Source organism: Pan paniscus, chromosome 5, assembly GCF_029289425.2.
Source record: "Pan paniscus chromosome 5, NHGRI_mPanPan1-v2.0_pri, whole genome shotgun sequence".
Classification (NCBI taxonomy): domain Eukaryota; kingdom Metazoa; phylum Chordata; class Mammalia; order Primates; family Hominidae; genus Pan; species Pan paniscus.
This window is the reverse complement of record NC_073254.2, coordinates 129,494,006-129,517,202: the sequence shown is the minus strand read 5'-3', so window position 1 is coordinate 129,517,202 and position 23,197 is coordinate 129,494,006. Positions and strand designations below refer to the sequence as shown.

General features: G+C 40.6%; 1 protein-coding gene and 1 long non-coding RNA gene across 3 annotated transcripts in view; one reads left to right on the top strand and one right to left on the bottom strand.

The window, feature by feature from the left end:
* Window positions 1-15,503, top strand: part of AK9 (adenylate kinase 9) — a 199,535-nt gene extending 184,032 nt beyond the window's left edge. The window contains exons 34-41 of one of the 2 annotated variants that reach the window (XM_057302574.2): window positions 1,556-1,702; window positions 1,810-2,030; window positions 9,103-9,299; window positions 10,381-10,550; window positions 10,783-10,881; window positions 12,914-13,016; window positions 14,257-14,371; window positions 14,787-15,503. In XM_057302574.2, coding sequence (XP_057158557.2) covers window positions 1,556-1,702; window positions 1,810-2,030; window positions 9,103-9,299; window positions 10,381-10,550; window positions 10,783-10,881; window positions 12,914-13,016; window positions 14,257-14,371; window positions 14,787-14,989 — 1,255 coding nt within the window. In that variant the 3' untranslated portion in view covers window positions 14,990-15,503. The remainder of the gene's footprint in view (window positions 1-1,555; window positions 1,703-1,809; window positions 2,031-9,102; window positions 9,300-10,380; window positions 10,551-10,782; window positions 10,882-12,913; window positions 13,017-14,256; window positions 14,372-14,786) is intronic. The other variant, XM_055114038.2, reaches the window with a different exon arrangement.
* On the bottom strand, window positions 1,504-14,247 carry LOC134730507 (uncharacterized). Its single transcript, XR_010112296.1, has 2 exons — window positions 13,784-14,247; window positions 1,504-1,679 (listed from the first exon to the last, which is right to left on the bottom strand). It is a non-coding gene; the product is annotated as an uncharacterized LOC134730507 (long non-coding RNA).
* Window positions 15,504-23,197: the final 7,694 nt, after the last annotated feature.

Sequence of the window (23,197 nt, the reverse complement as noted above, 5' to 3'; positions counted from 1 at the left end):
AGATTTCATTCCACCTTAATACCAGGACAATGACTGCTCATTCACCCTGAATTTCCCTAATCCTGAGGGTCACTCAAGTGACTCTTCACAGGACAAAGAAGTTGAGCTACTCTTGATTAAAAAAACAACAATTGCACCCTCATACATTCTCTATGAGGCCAGCCTAGCCAACAGTCCCCTCTGCTGTAGAATTGTAGGCCAGTGCCTAGAGACTCAGCTGTTATAAAAGAAAAACTTCAGCTGAATTAAATTCAAAGGAGTTTAAGCAATGAACAATTCACAAATCGGGCAGCCCCCAGAATCACAGCAGATTCATGGAGACTCCAGCGAAGCCACATGGTGGAAGAAGATTTATAGACAAAAAAGGGAAATGATGTACAGAAATTGGCAGTGAGATACAGAAACAGCTGGACTGGTTACAGGTTGGTGTTTGCCTTATTTGAACACAGTTTAAACACTTAGCAGTCTATGAGTGGTTGAAGTATGGCCGCTGGGATTGGCCAGGACTCAGTTATTGTTACAGGCACATACTCCTAAGTTAGGTTTTCAATCTTGTCTGACTATTAAGCTAGGTTACAGTTCATCCACAAGAACTCAAATATAGACGTATGGCCGTATTTAGTTTGCTTTAACAGCTGGAAAGCACTGAGGCAGGGGGTCCTGTGGCTTAGGTCAAACCAAACTTCCTGATGACCACCAGCCAGCATGCCCAGCTTGCTCCCACCTCACAGGGAGTTTCCTGAGCTTGGGGGCCACTCCTCCTGGAAGCTATAACCAGCCTTTTTTTTCCTCCTCTCAGTTTGATAGTGACAATCTCATTATCTCAGCCTATTGAACTAGTTTAAATTTTCCTTGTCATTTCTGCTCAGAGGCATGCATCATGGGTCCTGATGGAATGATTCCCACTCAAATATTATAGGGCCACTCTCACCAACTCTCCCCCAGCTGCACTCCCAGCCTCCTCACAGAGCATTTACTACAAAAAGCAAGCTTAGAGCACACTTTTTTTTTCCATATTGGCTTAGTCTCTTACTAAAATACTACTTCTTGAGCATCTAATATGTACCAGGTCCTACTCTAGTTGCTTTACATACCTGATCTCCAATCTTTAAAACAACTCTTAGAGTTAAACATCATTTCCTCTCAGAAAGTTCAAACCAGGTTTTAAATCTAAAGTTATCTGCCTCTAAAGCTATACTCTTTCATGTTTAGATTAACAGCACCAATTGAACACAATATTCAAGGTACTGTGGGAGTTATCTCTCAAATTCTGCCAAAATCTATCTCCAGCATGCTGAGTGTAGAAATTCAGAGCTCTCTCCTACGCCCACCTTCTGAACTGTGTTTGGATGTGTCCTGCCCACCTCATGGCTCTTGGCCTGACTGAGATTAAAGATGTAGAGATGAAGAGGGCAAAGTGTGAAGAAAATAAATTGAGTTACATAAGGAAAATCATGAGCTACTCCTAAAGAGACAGACTGGTTCTGGAAGACAGAAAGGAAGTACTAGAGAAAAAGAAATGTGGAATTTTTATTTTCATGTTTTTCCTTGTTAGTGTTGTCATCGATGGATATCCTGTAACTAAACATCAAATGAATCTCTTGGAAGCTAGGTCAATCATTCCCATGGTCATCTTTGAATTGAGTGTGCCTTCCAAGGAGATTTTCAAAAGATTGCTCCTAGAAAAAGAAAATGAACAAAGGTAATGTGCATGATGAAGACAACAAAAAAGGAATAAACTTTAATCATACAGGGGGAAAAGATATGTTTTTAACAGCTTTTTCCATTCCTTCTCTGTTTCCCTATTAGATTGCCTTATCCATTGCACAATAGTGCACAAATTATAGCTGTCAATAATCTAAAGTATCGCAAAAATATTGATGAGATTAGGCAATATTATCAAGAACAGCATCAGAACTGGTATGTGATTGATGGATTTCACAGCAAATGGTGGGTATGGAATGAAGTCATTAAGAATGTTCAAATGGTGAATAAATACATGCAGACATACCTGGAAAGAATAAAAGCAGGTAAGATAGCACTTTTTAAGGTAGAATAAAATATTAATTTCAAGTGTAAACATGCCTGACTCGTGTTACTGTAATTCATTCCATTTGAACATGAGTCAGGCGTGACTTAATAAGTATTTCAATACTTATTATCCAATACTATATATAATAGTATTATCCAATTATTGTGATGCTATGGTCTGAAATTTGTATCACCCAAAATTCATATGCTGAAACCGAATTCCCAGTGTAATAGTATTAAGAGGTGGGGCCTTTAGGAAGTAGTTAGATCATGAGGGCTCGCCCTCATGAATGGGATTAGTGCCCTTATAGAAGAGGCTTGAGGGAGCCTGCTTGTCCCTTCTACCACATGAGAATACAGCAAGAGAGCACCATCTATGAGGAACAGTGCCTCGCCAGATACCAGATTTGCTGGTACCTTGATTCTGGACTTCCCAGGCTCCAAAACTGTGAGCAATAAATCTCCGTTGTTTATTAATTACCCAGTCTGTAGCATTTGGTTATAGCAGCCAAAATAGATTGTGACATGTGGGCATGTTTGTTCTAATAAATGACTGCCACTACCCAAGCTATCATTTATTGAATGCCTATGTGAATCTAGGACATAAAAATAATGCATGATCTCTCACTAAAAGGGTATATAGTGTTTGGAATAGTGAGAAGCTATTTTTCAGAATGTGTGCAGTAGTTATACGGGTCCATGATTGCAGAGTGACACCTGGCAAAATTTTATTTAGGAATCTAGAATTAAAATTATTTTTACTATTTACACCCATTATAGTATGATATAAATGTTGAGTCCATAAAAAAACTAAGCTTGTTCATTAAAATGTCTTTTAATCTATATTAGGAATTCACAGAAGCACATGTTTGATTATATATTCTTGTTAAATAGTTTATTGACTGTTCTCTGAAAATACACAAAATACAAGGAAAGTTATCTACATCTGATATCTCTAAAAAGAGTGATGACTACAAAGATGTGATCTGTAGGGGTCTCACAGACATCTGTTTAATGATTGTGTTTAACTTCAGAAACTACACAGAAGGTATGATGAGGTTTATGGGAGCAATGTGACTAAGAGAGTCCTATACAAAGAAAAATGCAGTGAGGATTCCAATAATAACTGCATCACTGTATCTTGAGTTGCTTCACCATGTGGGCATAACCAGTATTTCTGGTTCCTGTTTGTTTACAAATTGGGAATCTGTTTTCACCTAAAGATCATAAGGCATGAAGATAAAAGTGCAAGGGAAGGGAGAATTGAATTTTTAGAAATATCTCAATAAGCTCTGGATGGGATCGCACTGGGAAACACTCCACAGCAGACTTTGAAAGCGAAAGCTGTGCCTCATTCATCTTTCTGTTACTCTATTTCAGCCTCCCTGTCTTAGACTGGGTTCCCTAGAAACAGACTCAAGATGAAAAGTCATGTGCAGAAGTTTTATCAGAAAGTACTTTCAGGCGTAGAGTTGCCAGATTTAGCGACTAAAAATACAGGACACCCAGTTCTTTTTTCTTGAAGGAGTCTCACTCTGTCACCCAGGCTGGAGTGCAGTGGTGTGATCTCTGCTCACTGCAACCTCCCCTTCCCGGGTTCAAGCGATTCTTGTGCCTCAGCCTCCCGAGTAGCTAGGACTACAGGTGTGCGCCACCATGCCCGGCTAATTTTTTGTATTTTAGTAGAGACAGGGTTTCACCGTGTTGACCAGACTGGGCTCAAACTCCCGACCTTGGGTGATCCACCCTCCTCTGCCTCCCAAAGTGCTAGGATTGCAGGTGTGAGCCATCATGCCTGACTGACACCCAGTTAAATTTAAATTTCAGATAAACAATAACTCTTTAGTATAAGTATATCCCAAATAATTGCATAGGGTATACTTATACTAAAAACTATTAATATTCATTGCTTATCTGAAATTCAAACTTAAACAGGTATTCTTTAATTTTATTTTTTATTTTTTGAGACAGGGGCTTGCTCTGTTTCCCGGGCTGGGGTGCAGTGGTACAATCATAGCTCACTGTAGCTTTGAACTCCTAGTCTCAAAGGATCCTCCTGCCTCAGCCTCTCCAGTAGCTAAGACTACAGATGCATGCCACCATGCCCAGCTAATTTTTTAAATGTTTTTATAGAGATTGGAGGGGGCAGTCTTACTTTGTTTCCCAGGCTGGTCTCAAACTCCTGGCTACAAGCGATCCTCTCACATCAGCCTCCTGAAGTACTGAGTTTATAGGCGTGAGCCACTGCACCCAGCAGTGTCCTTTATTTTATCCAGCAACTCTAATCAGGAGATACACCTGTGGACAAGTCAGGATGGTCAAATTGGGCAGAGGGAGAAACTAACCTGCAGTGTGGTGGGAACAGAAGCCCTCAGTAGATCCTGGGGAAACACTGGTGCTGGGAGGGACCTTCAAAATGTCCCCAAAGTGGGGGGAGGGTCCAGGCTTCGTATCCTCTCCACCCTCGCATCAGCCTGTCATTGACCGCAGGCCACCCCGGGAGGGAGTATAACTTGCGTAAGCTGTGACAGAAGGGCAATTTCCAGTCCAGCTGTGAGCAATCAGCGCCAGGTGCCCAGCAGCTGCAGGGTGGGTATGTCAGCCCTAGAGAGGGAACTGAGGATCCACTACATGATTCCAGTGCCTGCCTCTGCCACACATAGTTTCATCTCAGTGAAGTCTGTCCTGTTCTCTTCTGCTTCAGCGTCCGCCTGATAATCTAGCCTGTACCTGATTGTTTGAATTTAGTTTTGTTTTTTTTCATGCTCTGTTTCCTTTGTTTACCGTTCAAATGATCCTCTCCTACCAGGAGGCCAAGGTTTACCCTGATCAGTGAGATGGTACAAGGCTGGGGCCTAGAGAATTAAAGAGATTCCTCCTGCCACATTCCAGAAGAGGGTACCTAGACATTGCCAGATGTCATCCAGAATATCCCAATAATTAGAAAAAGAGACATTTGGTTGTCTTTTGAGACTTGAAGTTACACGATTCTAAATTACCCTGTCACTAAACCTGTCAGGATTGGTGAGGTTCAGTACATCTGAGCTAAAGAGCAACCAAGAAATAGATAGTATTAGAATACTATAGCACCACATAGTATAATATAATAATACTTTGTATTATAATACTATATACCTTAATAATACTATATATTATTGTACTATAGTACTACATATTATAGTACCACTATAGTATCATAGTAGTGTAATATTCTTTGTAGAAAATCAATATTGGAACTTCTTAGCCTTTTCATCTGTGTCATAAGCAACAGATAGAATAGTGTATTTGTTATCTATTGTTGTGTAACAAATTAGTCCAAAACTTAGCAACTGAAAATAATACACACACACACACACACACACATACAGTTCCTGTGGGTCAGAAATCTGGACACAGTTTAACTGGGTAGTCTCTTACAAGGCTACAGTGAAGGTGACAGCCAAGACTATGGTCTTTTCTGAAGGCTCAACTGGGAAAGAGCCCACTGCCATGCTCACTCGTGTGATGTCGGTAAGATTCCGTTCCTTAAGTGTTACTGGACTGAGGACCTCAGTTCCTTGCTGGCTGCTATTGGCCAGAGGCCACCCTCAGTTCCTTGCCATGTGAACCTCTCCAACATGGCAGCTTCCTTTATCAAGTGAACAACCTGAAAGGGCAAGAAAGAGTGTCCATCTTTTGTAATTGTTTTACTTAGGGCTGCTGAAACAAACTGCCACAAACTGGATGGCTTAAACAACAAAAATGTATTGTGTCACAGTTTTGGTGGCTAGAAGTCCAAAATCAAGGTGTTGACAGGGCCATCCTCTGCCTGAAGGTTCTAGGGGAGGATCTATTCCATGCCTTTCTGTTTTTCCAGTGGTGCCAGAAATCCTCAGCATTCCTGAGCTTGTGGACACATCACTCCAGTCTCTGCCTCTGTCATCACATGGCGTTCTCCATGTGTGTGTCTTTGTGTCTTCACATGTCATTCTCCCTTCCGTATCTGTCTGTTTGTGTGTATTTCTCTGACCCTATTTCCGAATAAGGTCATATTCATGGGTACTGGGGGTACTTCAATATATCTTTTTGGGAAACGTAATTCAGGCCATAATGGTAAACTAATCTTGGAAGTGACATCCCCTCACTTTTGCCATATTCTGTTTATTCGAAGCAAGTTACTCAGTCCAGCCCACACATGGGGGAGGAGATTACACGAAGGCAGGAACACCACAAGGCAGGGATCAAGAATACCACTGGAGTCATGTCAGTATCAGCCCACCCTGTGGCTTCCAGTGATACACATGATATGATGATATGGTGAAGGAATTCACAATCAGATTTATGTTCAGATTAATCGGGCAACTGGGAATGTTAAGTGACAATAATTTTATGTGGTAAGGTATGGTAAGGTTCAAAGTCATTTGTTTTAAGGCCAATAATGCTCTCCTAGAAAGCCCTCTGTTAACTCTGTGAAACAGGCACAAAGACATTCAGGAGATCCCACCCAGCTGGCTCTCAGCTCTTCAGAGAAGACCAGAACCTAATGATACGGTCAGGATTCATTCATGGCTGGTAGCCTTTCTTCTGGGACTCAGAAGTTGAGTTGGGGATTCTAATTGACCTCTGTTGACTCTGATGAGTCTTAGATGTTACCATTTGTAAAATACTGTCACTTTATCAGTTTATGTCCTAAAGACCTTGTTAGGAGTAGTGCTGATGACACACTGATGATTCTTTGCCTTCAAGAGATGAATAGAGGATGAGAGCCAATAAGCAATGGTTTTAAATGCCTGCCTTATTGAAGGAGGGCTGTGATTGCTTAAAGGAATGCCAGTTAATAAAGATCCCTTCATGTTGTGTATGTTCCTTTCCCCCTCTCCTACTCCCTGTTTAAAAGCAGGATTGTGGAGAGATTGCATAATGGAAACCTCTTTGGGCACGGTTTCCCAACCATCTCCTTTTCAGGATTACATGTGGCCTTTTGAAGAGTGGAAATGGTAGTTGGTATCAGGGGACATCATCTCCTGGACCGCCACACCCTCCTCCCCAGTATAGGCAGGCAGATCAGTGAGGCAATCACGTGACATGACACCTCTGGCCTGTGATTCCAAAATCCAAAAACCTCTAAAAATATCAAGTTTAGTTATAAATCATTTGAGGGCAAAACTTCACATGAGCGGACATATGGCTATTTACAGTCTTTTTATGAAACCCAGTAAGTGGGGAAGGGTCAACCTATTTGGTTGCAGAAATTTCATCTTATCGATTACAGGGTGCTTCTCCAGACACTGTGAGGGTGTGATGTATTTCTTTTCTTTCATTTTGTTTGTTTGTTTGTTTGAGAGTCTCACTCTGTTGCCCAGGCTGGAGTGCAGTGGCTTACTGCAGCCTCCACCTCCCAAGCTCAAGTGTTCCTCCCACTTCAGCCTCTCAAGTAGCAGGGACTACAGGCATGTGCCACCACAGAGGGCTAATTTTTGTATTTTTTGTAGAGACAGGGTCTCGCCATGTTGCCCAAGCTGGTCTTAAACTCCTGGACTCAAGCGATCTACTCACCTCAGCCTCCCAAAGTGCTGCGATTACAGGCGTGAGCCACCACACCTGGCTGAGTGTGATGTGTTTCCAAAATCTAAAATATTCTGAATTATCCAACATATCTGGCCCCAAGGGTCTTAGATAAGGGATTACAGTGCTGTAATAGTACATTGCAGATGAGATCATTTCTATCCTAACAAACAAAAAACAAACTATATGATTTTTGCTTCATAATTTTATGGTTAATTTAGGACCTTCCTAGGCATAATCTTTTAAAAAGGTAAAACTTTTCCTTGGTAAAAGGACAACTAACAAAATGTACTGGCTATAATAAGTCCACTCATTATAACTAAAATGTATTTAAAAAGTAATTTTATTTTCTATAACATCTTATATTGCTTTGAAGTCCCCATTCCAGTGGAGTATTAGAGAGAAAACTCTCTTTTTTATGTGTGTACTTACATTTTTGTTCTGGGTAAGCATAGAGAGAAAACTCTTAATCTTGTTCATTAAAGGAACTTGGGCACTTTCTTTTTAAATCTACTCTTTAGAATAAAGTCAATCACTTTTGGATAAATGTTTGTTTTCCTTCTCTTGGGTGGGATCTGGGCACAGGGAGAACTTTGTGTGAGTAACATCATGTCAACAAACTATTTGCACTTCCTGAAATCTAGCCCATAGGTTTTTTTTAAATGTAGCAAGTTTATAAATGTGCGGGTATACACACGTATAAATTGTGTGTGTGTGTGTGTGTGTGTGTGTATCATATGTATAGTCTATAATAGCTAAGAACTAAAACGGCCAAAACATTCACCAATAGATAAATGGTTGAGTAAACTACATGTATGTTTATACAGTGGAATACTATGCATCGATTAAAAAGAATTAGGTAAATTGGCCAGGCACGAAGGCTCATGCCTGTAATCCCAACACTTTGGGAGGCCGAGGTGGGTGGATCACCTGAGGCCAGGAATTCGAGACCAACCTGGCCAGCATGGCAAAACCCTGTCTCTACTAAAAGTACAAAAAATTAGCCGTCTGTGATGGTACACGTCTGTAATCCTAGCTACTTGGGAGGCTGAGGCACAAGAATCACTTGAACCTGGGAGGCTGCAGTGAACTGAGATCGAGCTACGCCACTGCACTCCAGCCTGGGTGACAGAGCGAGACTCCATCTCAAAAAAAAAAAAATTAGGTAAATTATATAAGCTTATATGAAAAGAGGTCAAAGACCATAACTGACTGATAAAAGCAAGTTGCAGAATAATGTTTATAGTATAGTGGCACAAGCATACTATATGCAAAAAAGTATGTATGTGAAGGTATAGAAAAAAGACTGAAAAAGATACAAATCCAACAGTGATGATTACCTCTCAGGTTAAGTATTGGATTGAAACAATGGAGATGTGAATAGTAACTTTTACTTTTTACTCTATTGTTTGGAATTTTATAATGTGTATGTATAGTGCTGTGTAATTAAAATTATTTTAATTTCTAAAATCATTGCGTTCTCTATGAAAAATATATACATGATAATAGTTAATATGTTAATAATAGGAAAAGCTGCCTGCATTGACAAGTTATGTATCACACCTCAAGAGCTGCTTTCTCGCCTGGGAGAATTTGGACAGTTCTGCCCTGTCAGCCTGGCAGAATCCCAGGAATTATTTGATTGCTCTGCAACTGACTCCTTGGAATTTGCAGCAGAGTTCAGGGGGCACTACTATAAAATGAGTTCTCAGGAAAAACTGAATGTAAGTTTGCTCCTAACTCCAAATATTTACTAAAGAAAGAAAATGTCTTATCTTGGAATTAATCAATAGGAAGGGATAGGCACCCAGAAACTTGGGACCAGGAGCCCCATTACTGGAACTTGTGACTCTGGGACCAGTGAAGCAACTCAGCGGTGAGTTCCAAAACTGCATCCCAGGATATAATTTGAAACATTGCAGGAGTCCAGGGTCAATGATGGGCTGTTGGCCTAGGCCAGCCTAACGGCTAAGGAGAGCCAACAGTGAGCCCCATCAATGGAAGAGATGCTGAACGTCAAGGACTCAGCCTACTGAGGATCCAGGGGATTCAGCACCCAGGGGTGCTGAAGGGATTCAGAGTCAGTAGAAATGAAGCAAGAGCTGACGTATGTCTCCTGTGCTTTAATTTTTTTTCTATCACTAGAACTCTTTATATACCTTATATTTCTGCTTAATGGAACAGAAAATAGATTTCGTCTCATATTATAATGTCCACAATTTGATGATTTTAAAAGATTGGTAGTTGAAAACAACAACAACAAGAAAAAACAGATGCCTCTGAACATTTTATTTCCTTGCAGAATTAGAATTGTTGTTCCCTTTATTATGAGATATTTATTTCTTCCTGCTTACTTAAATGGTAATCATAGAATTTTTAAAACTGGAAGTGACATTAAAGGCCATGTATCTGGCCCACCCCCTCCATTTTACAGAGCAATACCTGAAGCTGGAGAAGTTAACTCACCTGCCAAAGGCACCCAACCGGTTAATTACACAGCAGGACAGGAATACGGGCTGGCAGGGCCCTGCTCTCTCCAGTGACTGTAGTGTAGTAGGAGCGCAACAAGTGTTTTTTGTAGGAATGAATGAATGAGTGACTGAGATGAGGATAAATCTTGGACGTGATCACTTGGGAGTATTCCTGTAAGGAACTTCCTTTCAGAGGAGAGGTTATTTACAGTTTGAGGAGCAGCAGAACGCTGCTACTGAAAATGGGGAGGGTGCAGGAGAGCCTCGGTGGCCTTCTGATTGGCATAGCATTTCTGGTTTAAATCATGTTGCTACTGGAATTCTTTTTTAATAGAAATTCTTGGAGAACCCAGAATTGTACGTGCCTCCCTTAGCACCTCATCCACTCCCATCTGCTGACATGATCCCCAAAAGACTGACACTGTCAGAGCTGAAGAGTCGATTCCCTAAGTGTGCGGAGCTCCAGGGCTACTGTCCAGTGACCTATAAGGATGGAAACCAAAGGCAAGTCCTGGCCTTCATGGAAGTATAGAATGATATTGCTACGCCAAAGAAGTGGCTCATGTAATAATCTTAACATATTGGTCAAAAGGTCGCTGTTGTTTAATTGGAAAAATATTCTATTTCTTCCTTGAGCTACATAGGTAGAAAAATAAAATACTTTTGACTTTTTATTTACACAGGACTGCATATTAATTATACAATAGAGGTTTTGTTTTGTTTTTTGGTCTTCCAGATATGAAGCTCTAGTACCTGGTAGCATTAACTATGCTTTAGAATATCATAATCGTATATATATTTGTGAGAACAAAGAAAAACTCCAGAAATTTTTGAGGTGAGACCATTAAATCACAAATATTTACTGAAAATCTGTGTTGCATGCAACATGCTGGGAACGGGGGAGAGGAGTGTGAGAGTGTGTGTGTGTGTGTGTGTGTGTGAACAAGCACTGGTCCCTTTCATCCCAAAGCTGTCCAGGGTAAGATGGATTTTGAGTGCCTGATAACAACAGAATGTGATGGACTTTAGGGTGGGGAAATGCCTGGACTTCTGAGAGAGTGTAGCCCAAAGGTCTAACTGAATTGTGTGTGGGTGTAAGGTCAGGATAAGGAGTGGGAATTGGCTAGATGAAGGAAAAGAGGGACATGTTCCAAGCAGAGGGACCTACAACAAACCTGGCCTAGGGTATTCCTGAACTGTAAGAACTTCAGCATAGCTGGATGTGATGTGGAGAGGGGACAGAGTGAAGGCGAGGCTGGAGGTGGAGGGCAGGGCCAGAGTGTGGAAGGTCAAGTAAGACCACCATGAAGCGTTTGCAGTTTCATGGACTCATGCTGTGTACACAGTTTGTGTCCTCATAGTGATCCTGAGGGCAATCTGAGCACATTGACTGATTGTAAGTGAGGTCCATGTTGGAATCAAATTTGCTCTGGGGTCAGACCACTACTAAAGTGCAGACCATGGGTTGGAGTCAGACCACTACTAAAGTGTAGACCATGGGTTGGACTACCAGTGATGAGGCTGCCAGAGTGATCTTGTCTGAAATATGATAGCATGTTTGAGCTCATCCGTAGTTATGTGGGGAAGGCAGTGGGCTTGGGACCACACCCTGAGAAACACCAACGCATGAATGTCAGAAGAGCTTACAAGGGAAACTGAGAAAGAAGAACCACAGAGACATGAAAGGAGAGCCAGGATGAGGAGGGTTGAGGGAGGCGGAGGGGAGGGATGGCATGGCAACAGGTTTAAATGCTTCTCAGAGGTCAAGCAAGACAAGGGCTGAAAAGCGTTTGAGATTTAGGGTGTAACAGGTCATTAGTAATCTTGCCAAGAATGGTTTTGTCAAGTGACGTGAGAGGACATGACTACAGAGCTCCAAGGAGCAGAGCTGAGGAAACTGAGCTCTTGCCTGTAGTCCAGAGGCTACAAACAAACACAGTGCCTGCAGCAGCCAGGAGGCGAGGGACTTGAGGCAAGCAGGCTGGGTGTGAAGACACAGGAGTCAGGGGGCCTGGTGCAAACTGGACTGCACATGGCCGGCTGAAGGGACCAGAGCTGCCCATCTACTGCTGGAAGAAGCTGGAAAGTATTATTGCTGTTTAAATTGTTCACATTCCTAAACATCCACATCTGATTCAAATTTAAAAATAAAATACATGTGGATCAAATCCCATCTGCAGATAAAATTTGTGTGGTAGCTTGCAATCTCTAGTGAAGCCACTGTTTGAAGAAGTTTTAATTATAAAAAGAGAAGAGATGTTCGTTTCTGGAAGGCATATAGGATTTAAGGAGTAAAAATGGTTTTTCTTTTTTTTTTTTTTAAATGGGGAATTATGAAGATGTTTAAATGCATATGCACGGGAAGGACCCAATAAAGAAGGAAGTGGCAAAGATGCCAGGGCAGGGAGCAAGCAGGTGCTGTAGTAAGATGCCTGGAGAGAGGGAGCGGTGGGACCAAGGGACCTGGTCTCAGATGGGAGGCACCTCCACCATGGGAAGAGAACAAGTGGGTAGCTCTGCTTGTGATGGGCTGAGGAAGTCCCATCCTGATGGCTTCTCTCAGTACAGCATGGCATCTGCCTGGGGGTGAGGGGGCATTTGGGAGAGTCAGAAGTTTAAGGAAAATAAAGAAAGTTTTATATAATTGCTGTGAAAAATGAGAAAACTGAGTCGAGGTGAGTAGGGCTGGGTACCCAGTTGACATGAGTGGCTGTGCACTTCCAGGAGCCCCAGCATTCCCACTTGTATCATTTTCTCCAGTGCAGAAAAAGTAGTGAACTTTATCTTCTAATAGTCTCTTGTCTATTCCTATCTATACACACTGAGTATAACTGTGAGCATCCATCTAATGAACTTTGTGTTCTTAGGTCGCCACTGAAATACTGGGAACAGAAGCTTCCACACAAGCTTCCCCCATTAAGGGAACCGATACTTCTTACTAGTCTTCCTTTGCCTGGATATCTGGAACAGGTTCTTTTACTTAATTTTCTGTTATATATGTTAGAAGAATACAATGACTTCTTCTTTTTAACACTAATTTTCATTTTGGGAACAATAAAATTCAAGGCAGAGTTTTCTGATTTTAAGCTGCAAATTCTCTCAGCCTATTTTGTTTATATGTAGTGGTTAAAATAAAATTGTGAAAATCCCCTGCTTCCATAGCTAATTCCCAAATATCTGCACTAAAGTGAAGAGAAAGTAGAGCGCCACAAAATTGTTTCCATTTGAATTAGATATGTAGTTTGGTTCTTACTTTTGAATTTCAATGTCTGTGAAACTTTTCATAATTTGAAATGTGCAGATTCAGTCCGTGAGAGGATCATTCACTGACTACCCAAAAGAGTTACAGTGACACAACCAGACCAAAAAGCCCATATTTTGCCCCACATCCAGATAAAGTCAGTTTTATTTACTGTTATTTACTTATTCTACTTAAGTTATACTTTATTTATCCAAGTATAACTTTTTAAGAATAGCAAAACTTAGCAGCAGCCAACTGCTATCTTTACTATTTTATTTTATTTTTACTATTTTTAAAGCTTTTTTTAAAAAAGTCTACAAAACAAATGCTTAGGGCACAATTTCAAACCTTTGTCAGCAATTCTTAACCACTCTGATTTTTGCAACTTGCCTATAAGGTTAGCCTTCAGTCTTGTTTAACATCAAAATGCCAGATGAGGCCCACCCATAGGGGAGTATTCTCATGAAGGCCAATTTTTATCAGGAGGGCCTCTTACCTTCTTCTGGGCTCTGGAATCTTGCCAGCACTGACTACTGTGGTCTCTGGAATTACTTGTCAGGTAGCCAAGGGTCCTCAGAGTGGGAGGCAGTCTGGCCATTTCTGAGAATGAAAGCAGATACGGGCCAAGATATCGCAAAGCCTAGGGTCCCCTTCTTTCTTCTCTTAACTTTTTGTTATAAAAAATGTCAAACATATAAAAATAGAGAGACTTGTGTAATGAAGCCCATACTCCTATCCATCACTTAGCTGACACTAAGTCAGTTTGTAATTTTCATTTTTCCTAATCAAATGTATTTTGTATTTCTTTCCTGTTGGCTAACTTGTCATCTAACCATATTTATAAGCCCCATCCCCACTCCAGGGGGCTATTTGAGGCAAAGAAATAATATTTGCCTGTTTATCTATTGGCACTAAGAAAAGAAACCAAACTCAAGTATACACAGAATTTGAATTGTTCCCTCCCTGCAGGGTATTGCAACTTCTCTAATTAAAGCAATGAATGCAGCGGGATGCTTAAAGCCCAAGTTCCCCTTTTTAAGTATAAGGAGATCTGCACTGCTATATATAGCACTTCATCTCAAAGGTATGTCTTTTTTAATTATTTACTACTCAGAACAAATTTAACATTAATGGTAGTATAAGTGATGAATAGGATTGTTAAACTGTGTTGCCTGCTTGGTGAGAGAGAAAGAGAGAGTGTTAGTAGCAAATACAATACAGGGCAAATATTTTAAATAAAATGTCAAAGTTAAAATTCTATTTTCAAAGTAGAGACTAAGTAATACAGTCAGCTGTCAATAATCCATGCCATAAAGAAGGGTGAATAGAGGCAATTATGACCTAAAACAGAATAATCTCCAGATTTTATTTGGGATTTGGATATCTTCTCAACCATAACTGTGTAACTAACTCAACCACACATCCAGGTCTCTTTCTCTTTCATTTAATGACTCACTAACTAGCAGAAATTATTCACAGTTCTGTAAAATTTTCTACAGCATTTAATCCCAAAGGTTCCGAATACACAAGAAAAAAGTATAAGAAGAAGATGGAGCAGTTTATGGAGAGTTGTGAACTCATAACATACTTGGGTGCCAAGATGACCAGAAAATACAAGGAACCTCAGTTCAGAGCCATTGACTTTGATCATAAGTTAAAGACCTTTCTCTCTCTCAGAAATATAGACCCAATTAATGGGTAGTTTACTTAGGTGATAGCAGCCTGAATCTCAAGAGTTATCTGAAAGTGATAGAGGGAAACTGAGAGAAGTAGATTGAAAATCTGGGCCTCTTGGGAGTACTTTTGCCTCCTGAGCAAGGTACCATGGCTGCCAGACTTCAGGTGAACTCAAAGGTCTGCCAGCCAGGAGGGAGCACTCTTATGGAAACAAGTTTTAATACAATTTTAAAATGTATTGCTCTTTGCCTGAACTTTGATGCTTTAACAAAATAAACATTCTATTTATAATTCCATATAGAAAAGTTAAGTGACTTATTTAATAAATGTATTATTTTCCTTTTTAACATTTTCAGTAGAAAAGTCAGTCTCTGTTAAAATTACTCATTAAATGTTAGAAAGCTTTAAGACATTTAACGTTGTTATAAATGAAACCAAAATATGGGTTATACATTTTACATACAAAACTATTTGTGAACTTTGTGAACATAAGATACTATCATTTTCCCAATAAAATAAATGGATTTTGCAACAACTTACTGGCTGCCTCTTTTCTTTTTCTTAAGTATTCATTGAAGCATGCTTTATACCTTATTTTATAATTAGAAATTACCTGGAATTTTAAGAAGGATGAAATCTAGAGTCATTATATGACTCAGTATATGCTAGAAGAAAACTTACTAAATTGAATTTAATGAGATTTTTAAAATAACAATTTTCAGCAGCAATATAAAAGGATCTGGAATAGGAAACAGCAAGATTGACTCTTAAAAAATAAAAAATATGACCATTAACTGCGTAACCTTGGGTAAATTTCTCTGAGCCTTCATTTCTTAATCTCCACGATAGATGGTTTAGCTCTTTGATCCCTATAAATTCAATAATGTTAATTAAAAACTAGAAGCCTTTTTATATATCTTTTGCATTATATATTTCATAATAAAATGATTTTTAAACAAAAGCTGGAAGCCTATTGCCAAAGTTAGGATAAACCTCAAAAGCCTTTACTTTTTCAGGAGGCTGGGAGTTGCCAATAGCTACCAAGTTTTGCTGGCAACTTAAGCCCCATTTTTGCTCCCTGCCCATTTCTTAATGCCTGTAATTTACCATCTTTCTATCACCAACTGAAATCTACTGGCTTTTTCATTCTTGACAAGATATAAATGTTCTCAGGTCTCTTCAGCCTATGGGTATGATGAGTTTGCTTTAGCAGTTAAACCCAAACTTCATTGCTTCAGTGCCCCTGCCTTTACGAAGGGCAGCAGTCCCTGCAGAATACCGCTGAGTGTTTCTTGGGGTCTCCAGGGAGTGTCCCATGTGCTCCAGAGAAAGTCCACACCCACTGCACATCTCCTGGGGATGAAGTTCTCTAGTATGGCTTCGCCCTGAGAACTCTATGAGCCCAAGGATGCTGTCTTCTGAGCTCTAACATCTCATGCATCATTGTTCTGGAGCTGCTGAATTCTGCACAAAACTAGGGCAAATGCCCTTTATCTTCTTAGTAGGAAGAAGCTCAGTCCCTGAGCTGAGTCAGCAACCAAAAGCCATGTGATTCTCCCTTTTCACCTCTCTCTCCATAGAGTTTCTTCCTCTGAGTAAATATATACAACAGAGTATAGCAGGTAGGAGGAGTGGGGAAGGAGTAAGGAGTCAAATTTCCTAGAGTAGCTTCTAGTGCTGGACACCCCAGGTCCCTCCCATTCACATGCAACTACAGTTAGCTACATTTGGAGCCTTATTTAGAATAACTACTGACACAGCTACTATTTCCCAGCTGCTTTCTATGTGGCCAGAGAGAGCATGCTAGTGGCTTTTCATGCATTATCTCATCTCATTATTACACATGAGAAGAGCTTCCTACCCAAGATCACATAAGTACTATCCAGATTCAGACCCTGATCTGCCTTACTACAGAGCCTTGCTCTTACCCCTACCACTTCCGGCACTGTAAGCACATCTTGCAAACCACCATCACAGTGTCAGTGTTCTTAAGTAGTGTCAGTAGTGTCCTTCGTGTGTGTCTGTGTGTATGTGTGAGTGTACTTTAGAGTACAAAAAAAATACGGGAGACCCTTGGGAAAGTCGTCTTGCTGGAGCCTGAGAACCACTCCCCTCCAGGCCCATTACATACGTGCACTCACACCCACCTATCATGTTTGCTTTCCTTCTCAGGGGAGCAAGCTGTGTTTTCCATGTCAAGGGGTCTGTGTCCCTAACAAGGGAGAACAACATTTCTGCAATAAGAACATGTATCCTTTAAAGCTTCTTATTGAAATTCTGCTTTTGTTTAGAAATTATGCTTGCATATTATTACAAATAATCCATTAACTAGCGTCCCAAATATGATGAAAGAATATTCTGAATGGGTGTCCAGGGACCCTTAAACCTTCCCTACGTGAAACAATAACAGAGTGGGTGGCCAGGCCACAGTGCTCACTGAGGCTGAGAGAGACTCCTTTTTGCCCACCCCCATCCTCCAGCTGCTACCGCAATCCTGACTGCTTCAGGAAGAGGCTGAGGCAGTGCAGCTTTAAGGGCAAGGGAAACTCCAACCAGCCTATGCCTCTCCATGGCTTGTCTAGATGTCATTTTCACAGCAACAATAACTTCACCCAGGAAGGAGAAGCAGTCTCCATTTGACAGATCCTAAGTCAAACAGTAAATGAAATGTGGAAAAGTAGGAAAAGGATTTTGGAGTACTTCCTTTCCTTCTTTTTTTTTTTTATAACAGTTACACTCAGATCCACACTGAGTAGATACGCTATATTTGACCATTCCTATTGCTGGACTGTGTACTGTTGTACTAAATTTTAAAATACTACGTTGAGGTTGGGCACAGTGGCTCATGCTTGTAATGCCAGCACTTTGGGAGGCCAAGGTGGGAGCATCGCTTGAGCTCAGGAGTTTGAGACCAGCCTGGGCATGTCTCTACAAAAATTTTAAAAATAAATAAAATACTGTGTTGAATCTTTCCCTCTTATATTTAGGATTATTAGCCTGATATAAATTCTGAGAAATAAAATTGCTGGGTTAAAGGGCATGACTATTCTTAAATGGATATTCACAATTCATATTACCAAGCAACTTTCCAAAATAATTACAGCAATTTATACTGCTTCCGGGAGCACCCAAGAACACCAATTTTAATACTTCTTTACAATCACTTGGCAGTATCTTCACATTTTTTTTCTTTAATGGGTGAAAAGCAGAACCTTTTTGCTTTAATCTGAACTAATAGTGAGATTGTATATTATTGTATATGTTGGTCACCAGTTGCATTTTCTCTTTTGTGAATTTTTATCACATCCTTTGCCCTCTAACTTATGCAGCGTTTAAAAGTTGTTCTGCCTGAGTTCTTTATGTAATATAGACATCGACCTTTTGAAGTACATATATTCCATTTTTTAGGTATTAACATAAAACATGTTCATCATTCCTTTCTGATTTTTTTTTTTTTTTTGAGATGGAACCTCGCTTTTTCGCCCAGAGTGCAGTGGTGTGTTCTCAGCTCACTGCAACCTCTGTTTCCCAGGTTCAAGCAATTCTCTTGCCTCAGCCTCCCAAGTAGCTGGGATTACAGGCACCCACCACCATGCCTGGCTAATTTTTGTATTTTTAGTAGAGATGGGGTTTCACCATGTTGGCCAGGCTGATTTTGAATAGTCTTCTAAGCTCTGGAAATTCTTCAATCTCTAGAAATGGAATATTCCATTCTGTTTTCTTCTACTTATTTGTGTTTTTAAAAATATATATTTGGCCGGGTGCAGTGGCTCACGCCTGTGATCCCAGCACTTTGGGAGGCCAAGACGGGCGGATCACGAGGTCAGGACATGGAGACCATCCTGGCTAACACGGTGAAACCCCATCTCTACTGAAAATACAAAAAATTAGCCGGGCATGGTGGCAGGCGCCTGTAGTCCCAGCTACTCGGGAGGCTGAGGCAGGAGAATGGCGTGAACCCGGGAGGCGGAGCTGGCAATGAGCCGAGATCGCGCCACTGCACTCTAGCCTGGGCGACAGAACGAGACTCCATCTCAAAAAAAAAAAAAAAAAAGGAAAAATAAATAAATAAAAATAAAGATATATATTTAATTCTTTAAGTCCTCTAGAATTTATTGCAGGATATGGTGTGAACTGTGGTTTTAAATTCTTCAAAACTCAAAGTACAGTAATAAATATTATATTTTTTAAACGTTCTCAATTTTATTATATATTTTTCACTTTATTTGCAATTCATTTGGTAATTTGTTGAATTCAGGTAATTCATTAAAATTTCACAAATTCAGTGATGAAGGGGAGGAAGTTCAAGAACAGGATAGGCTGGGCGCGGTGGCTCACACCTGTAATCCCAGCACTTTGGGAGGCCAGGGCGAGTGGATCACAAGGTCAGGAGTTCGAGACCAGCCTGGCCAACATAGTGAAACCCCCATCTCTACTAAAAATACAAAAATTAGCTGGGCATGGTGGCGCACACCTGAAGTCCCAGCTACTCGGGAGGCTGAGGCAGGAAAATCGCTTGAACCCGGGAGGCGGAGATTGCAGTGAGCCGAGATCAGGCCACTGCACTCCAGCCTGGGCAACAGAGCAAGACTCCGTCTCAAAAAAAAAAAAAAAAAACGGAAAGAACAGGATAGGAATGAGAGATATATTTTACACATGAACACCTTTGTCTAGTTGTGGGTGATTTTTTTTTTTTTTTTTTGGTTTGTTCTTACTTTTACAAATGAAGATCCGGGTTAAAGAATATCAAGCTACAAAGCCTGAGAGCCCTTAACTATGGGTGGTTCTGGGAAGAATTATCAGAGGGAGTGACACCTGAATTAAATGGACTTTTTAAAATCAAAGCAGGTAAAATTTTAAAAAAAATAAGTCAAATTTGAGATTATAACCAGGGGGTGAAAAACATTCCAAGAATTAATTTGTGAGCACACGTATTCACCAAACCTGTGAGACGCATGTTGAAGACTGCTTAGCATATGCAAGCATGTGTATATTTACAAGAATTCTACCAGTCTGTGTACAGTAGGAGATTAAAATATAAGCAGATACACGCCCTGCCCTTGTGTAGTACAGGACACATGGGATCTGGAAATTGGAGCACTACTGGATTAGTGCTATAAAATCCCTCTAAAGATGCACTATTGGCACTGAACATTGACAATTGTCCTTCTGTTCTCCCCAGATCCCTTTAAGTCATAATAAGCCTTGGACTATAGTTCCTTCCAGCCACAGTTATCAACCAACCATCCCAGGCTACACAAATATTTTTGATGTCCTTCATCATGACAAAGGACTTCCACTAACCTTTAATTGCCAGATGATCATGACCTTCTCCTTCCTCCAATCTGCCAGATTCTCCATTGACTCAATACACCTGGAAGCTAGCCGGCACAGGACTTTGATGATGAAGTCCTTGAGTCCCTGTAGCCTCCCAGGGCCAAAAAAAAAAAAAAAGGAGAGAAGAATGGAGACTACATTTGGAGAGGAAAGAGAAAAAATCTGGATAGCCTTTTATCAATATTCACTCTGTAACTGATCTTACTTACAACAATTTATAATCTATGCTCTGATAACTCCATTATTAATATCTCAATTCTGTTCTCAGCTCTGAACTCCAGATTGTTACCTATGACTGCCTACTGTACTTGGTTATCTAGTTAACATTTCAAATTTAATATGTCCACCCCATACTTGTTATCCAACCCAACTTCTCTTCTTCCCGATCAGTTAATGGTAACACCGTACACTCTGTTGATTTAGCCCCAAACCGAGGAGTCAATCTTGATTGCATTGTTTCCGTCACTCCGCACATCTATTCTCAGCAAGTCCTCTCAGAAAGACCTATCCCCCAAATCTACCTTGAATATGGGCTCTTGTTATATTTTACACTGCTGTCACCCTCATATCCATGCCTCCACTCATGTCCCTCCAGGATCTACTCTTCATCTAGCAGCTGGAGTAATTTTTAAATACATAAGTCAGATTCCACAGTCCTTTTGAATAATCTTCCAGTGGCCTCCTATTTCAGTTAAAATCCAAACTCCTTTTTCTTGGCATAAAAGACTTTACATGATCTGGCTCTTCTTGCCTTTAACATTCTCTCCATCCTTTTATTTCTCTCTCTCTCTTTTTTTATTATTTTTTTTTATTTTTTATTTTTGGAGACAGAGCCTTGCTCTGTCGCCCAGCCTGGAGTGCAGTGACATGATCTCAGCTGACTGCAACCTCCGCCTCCTGGGTTCAAGAGATTCTTGTGCCTCAGCTTCCTAAGTAGCTGTGCCACCACGCCCGGCTAATTTTTGTATTTTTAGTAGAGACGGGGTTTTGCCATGTTGGCCGTGCTGGTCTTGAACTCCTGGCCTCAAGTGATCCGCCCGCCTTGGCCTCCCAAAGTGCTGGGATTACAGGCATGAGCCACTGCACCCGACCTGGCATTGACCAATAACTTTGAAATGCCATTATCTCCTCTACAATGTTTGAAGTATGCACTCTATTTGTACCAATTAAGTGGCTGTCCCTTACTCTTTCACCATGTATATGTAAAGCCTCAAGGTAATCAATAGCTGTACCCTTAAAACACTGGAATACTGATACCCAGCTTCCCATCTTAAATGGTATTTTCATTCAATATTTTAGATCTACTCTATTTGTTTACTCTCCGAATTAGACATTATTTTGCATAATCAATGTTTGTTTAGATTTCCTTCATACTTACTTTTTTCTCTTTTTTTTTTTTTTTTTTGCTTACAACTCCCTCTTATACCTCAGACTTTCCTCTTGGTGTTATTTTCCTTCCTATGGTATGGGTTTGTTGGAGGTTAATACTTCTATTTTTTGTTTGACCAAAATTGTCTTGATTTTGTCCTTTTCCATGATAATTGTAGTCTATAAAAAAGATTCTAGGTGAATTTTGAAAGTATCATGCCACTAACCTCTGGCTTCTACTATTGCTGTTGAGAAACCAGCCGTCATTTTAACTGGTTTTCTTTTATAGGTACAGTCATGCATTGCTTAATGACAGGGATATGTTCTGAGAAATGCATCATTAGGTGACTTCGTCACTGTGCAAACATCACAGAGTGAACTTACACAAACCTAGATGGTATAGTCTACTACACACCTAGGCTCTATGGTACAACCTATTGCGCCTGTGCTACCAACCTGTACAGAATGTTATTGTACTGAATACTGTAAGCAGCTGTAGCACAGTGGTATTTCTGTATCTAAACATATCAAAACATAAGAAAGACACTTAAAATACAGTATACTAATGGCTCATGCCTGTTATCCTAGCACTTTGGAAGGCCTAGGTGGGCAGAGCACTTGAGCCCAGGAGTTCAAGACCAGCCTGGGCCATATGGCAAAACCTCATCACTACAAAAAATACGGAGAAAAAAAAAATAGTGGAGTGTGGTAGCATATGTCTGCAGTCCCAACTACTTAGAAGGCTAAGTGGGGAGGATCGCCTGAGACCAGGAGGTAGAAGTTACAGTGAGCCGAGATCATGTCACTGCACTCCAGCCTAGGCAACAGGGTGGGATTTTGTCTCAAAACAAAACAGTATAAAAGAAAAAAAAAAGTACACCTGTGTAGGGCACTTACCATGAATGGAGCTTACAGGAATAGGAGTTGCTCTGGGTGAGTCAGTGAGTGAGTGGTGAGTGAATGTGAAGGCCTAAGACATGGCTATACACTACTGTAGACGTTATAAACATTGTACGCTGTAAGCTACATTAAATTTATATGAAAAAAAATTCTTTGTTGGCTGGGTATAGGTGGCTCATGCCTGTAATCCCAGCGTGGGAGGCTGAGGCAGCATTTATTTTTTTAAATGGGTGTCCTGTGTCTTTATTTGTGAAATCTGGCAACTCTCCATCCATCTGCTGCCCCTCACTCACTGTGCTCCAGCCACACAGTCCTTGCCGTTCATCAGATGCTCCTTCCCAGTCTGAGCCTTTATGCTTGCTTTTCCCTTGCCTATAACATTTTTATTCCAGATCTTCCCACAGCTGTCTCCATGTCATTCAGATCTCAGCTTAAATGTCACCCTATCCTGATTTCACTTCCCTGTCAGTCTCCATCATCATTCTTTATAAAATTTAACACTTTCTGAAACTATGATTCATTAGTTTACTTGTATATTTGTCCTGTCTCCCCTTAGTAGAATGTAAGCTTCATGAGAGCAAAGGCCTTGTTAGTTGCTGTATCCCCAACACCTGACGCCAATGTCTGG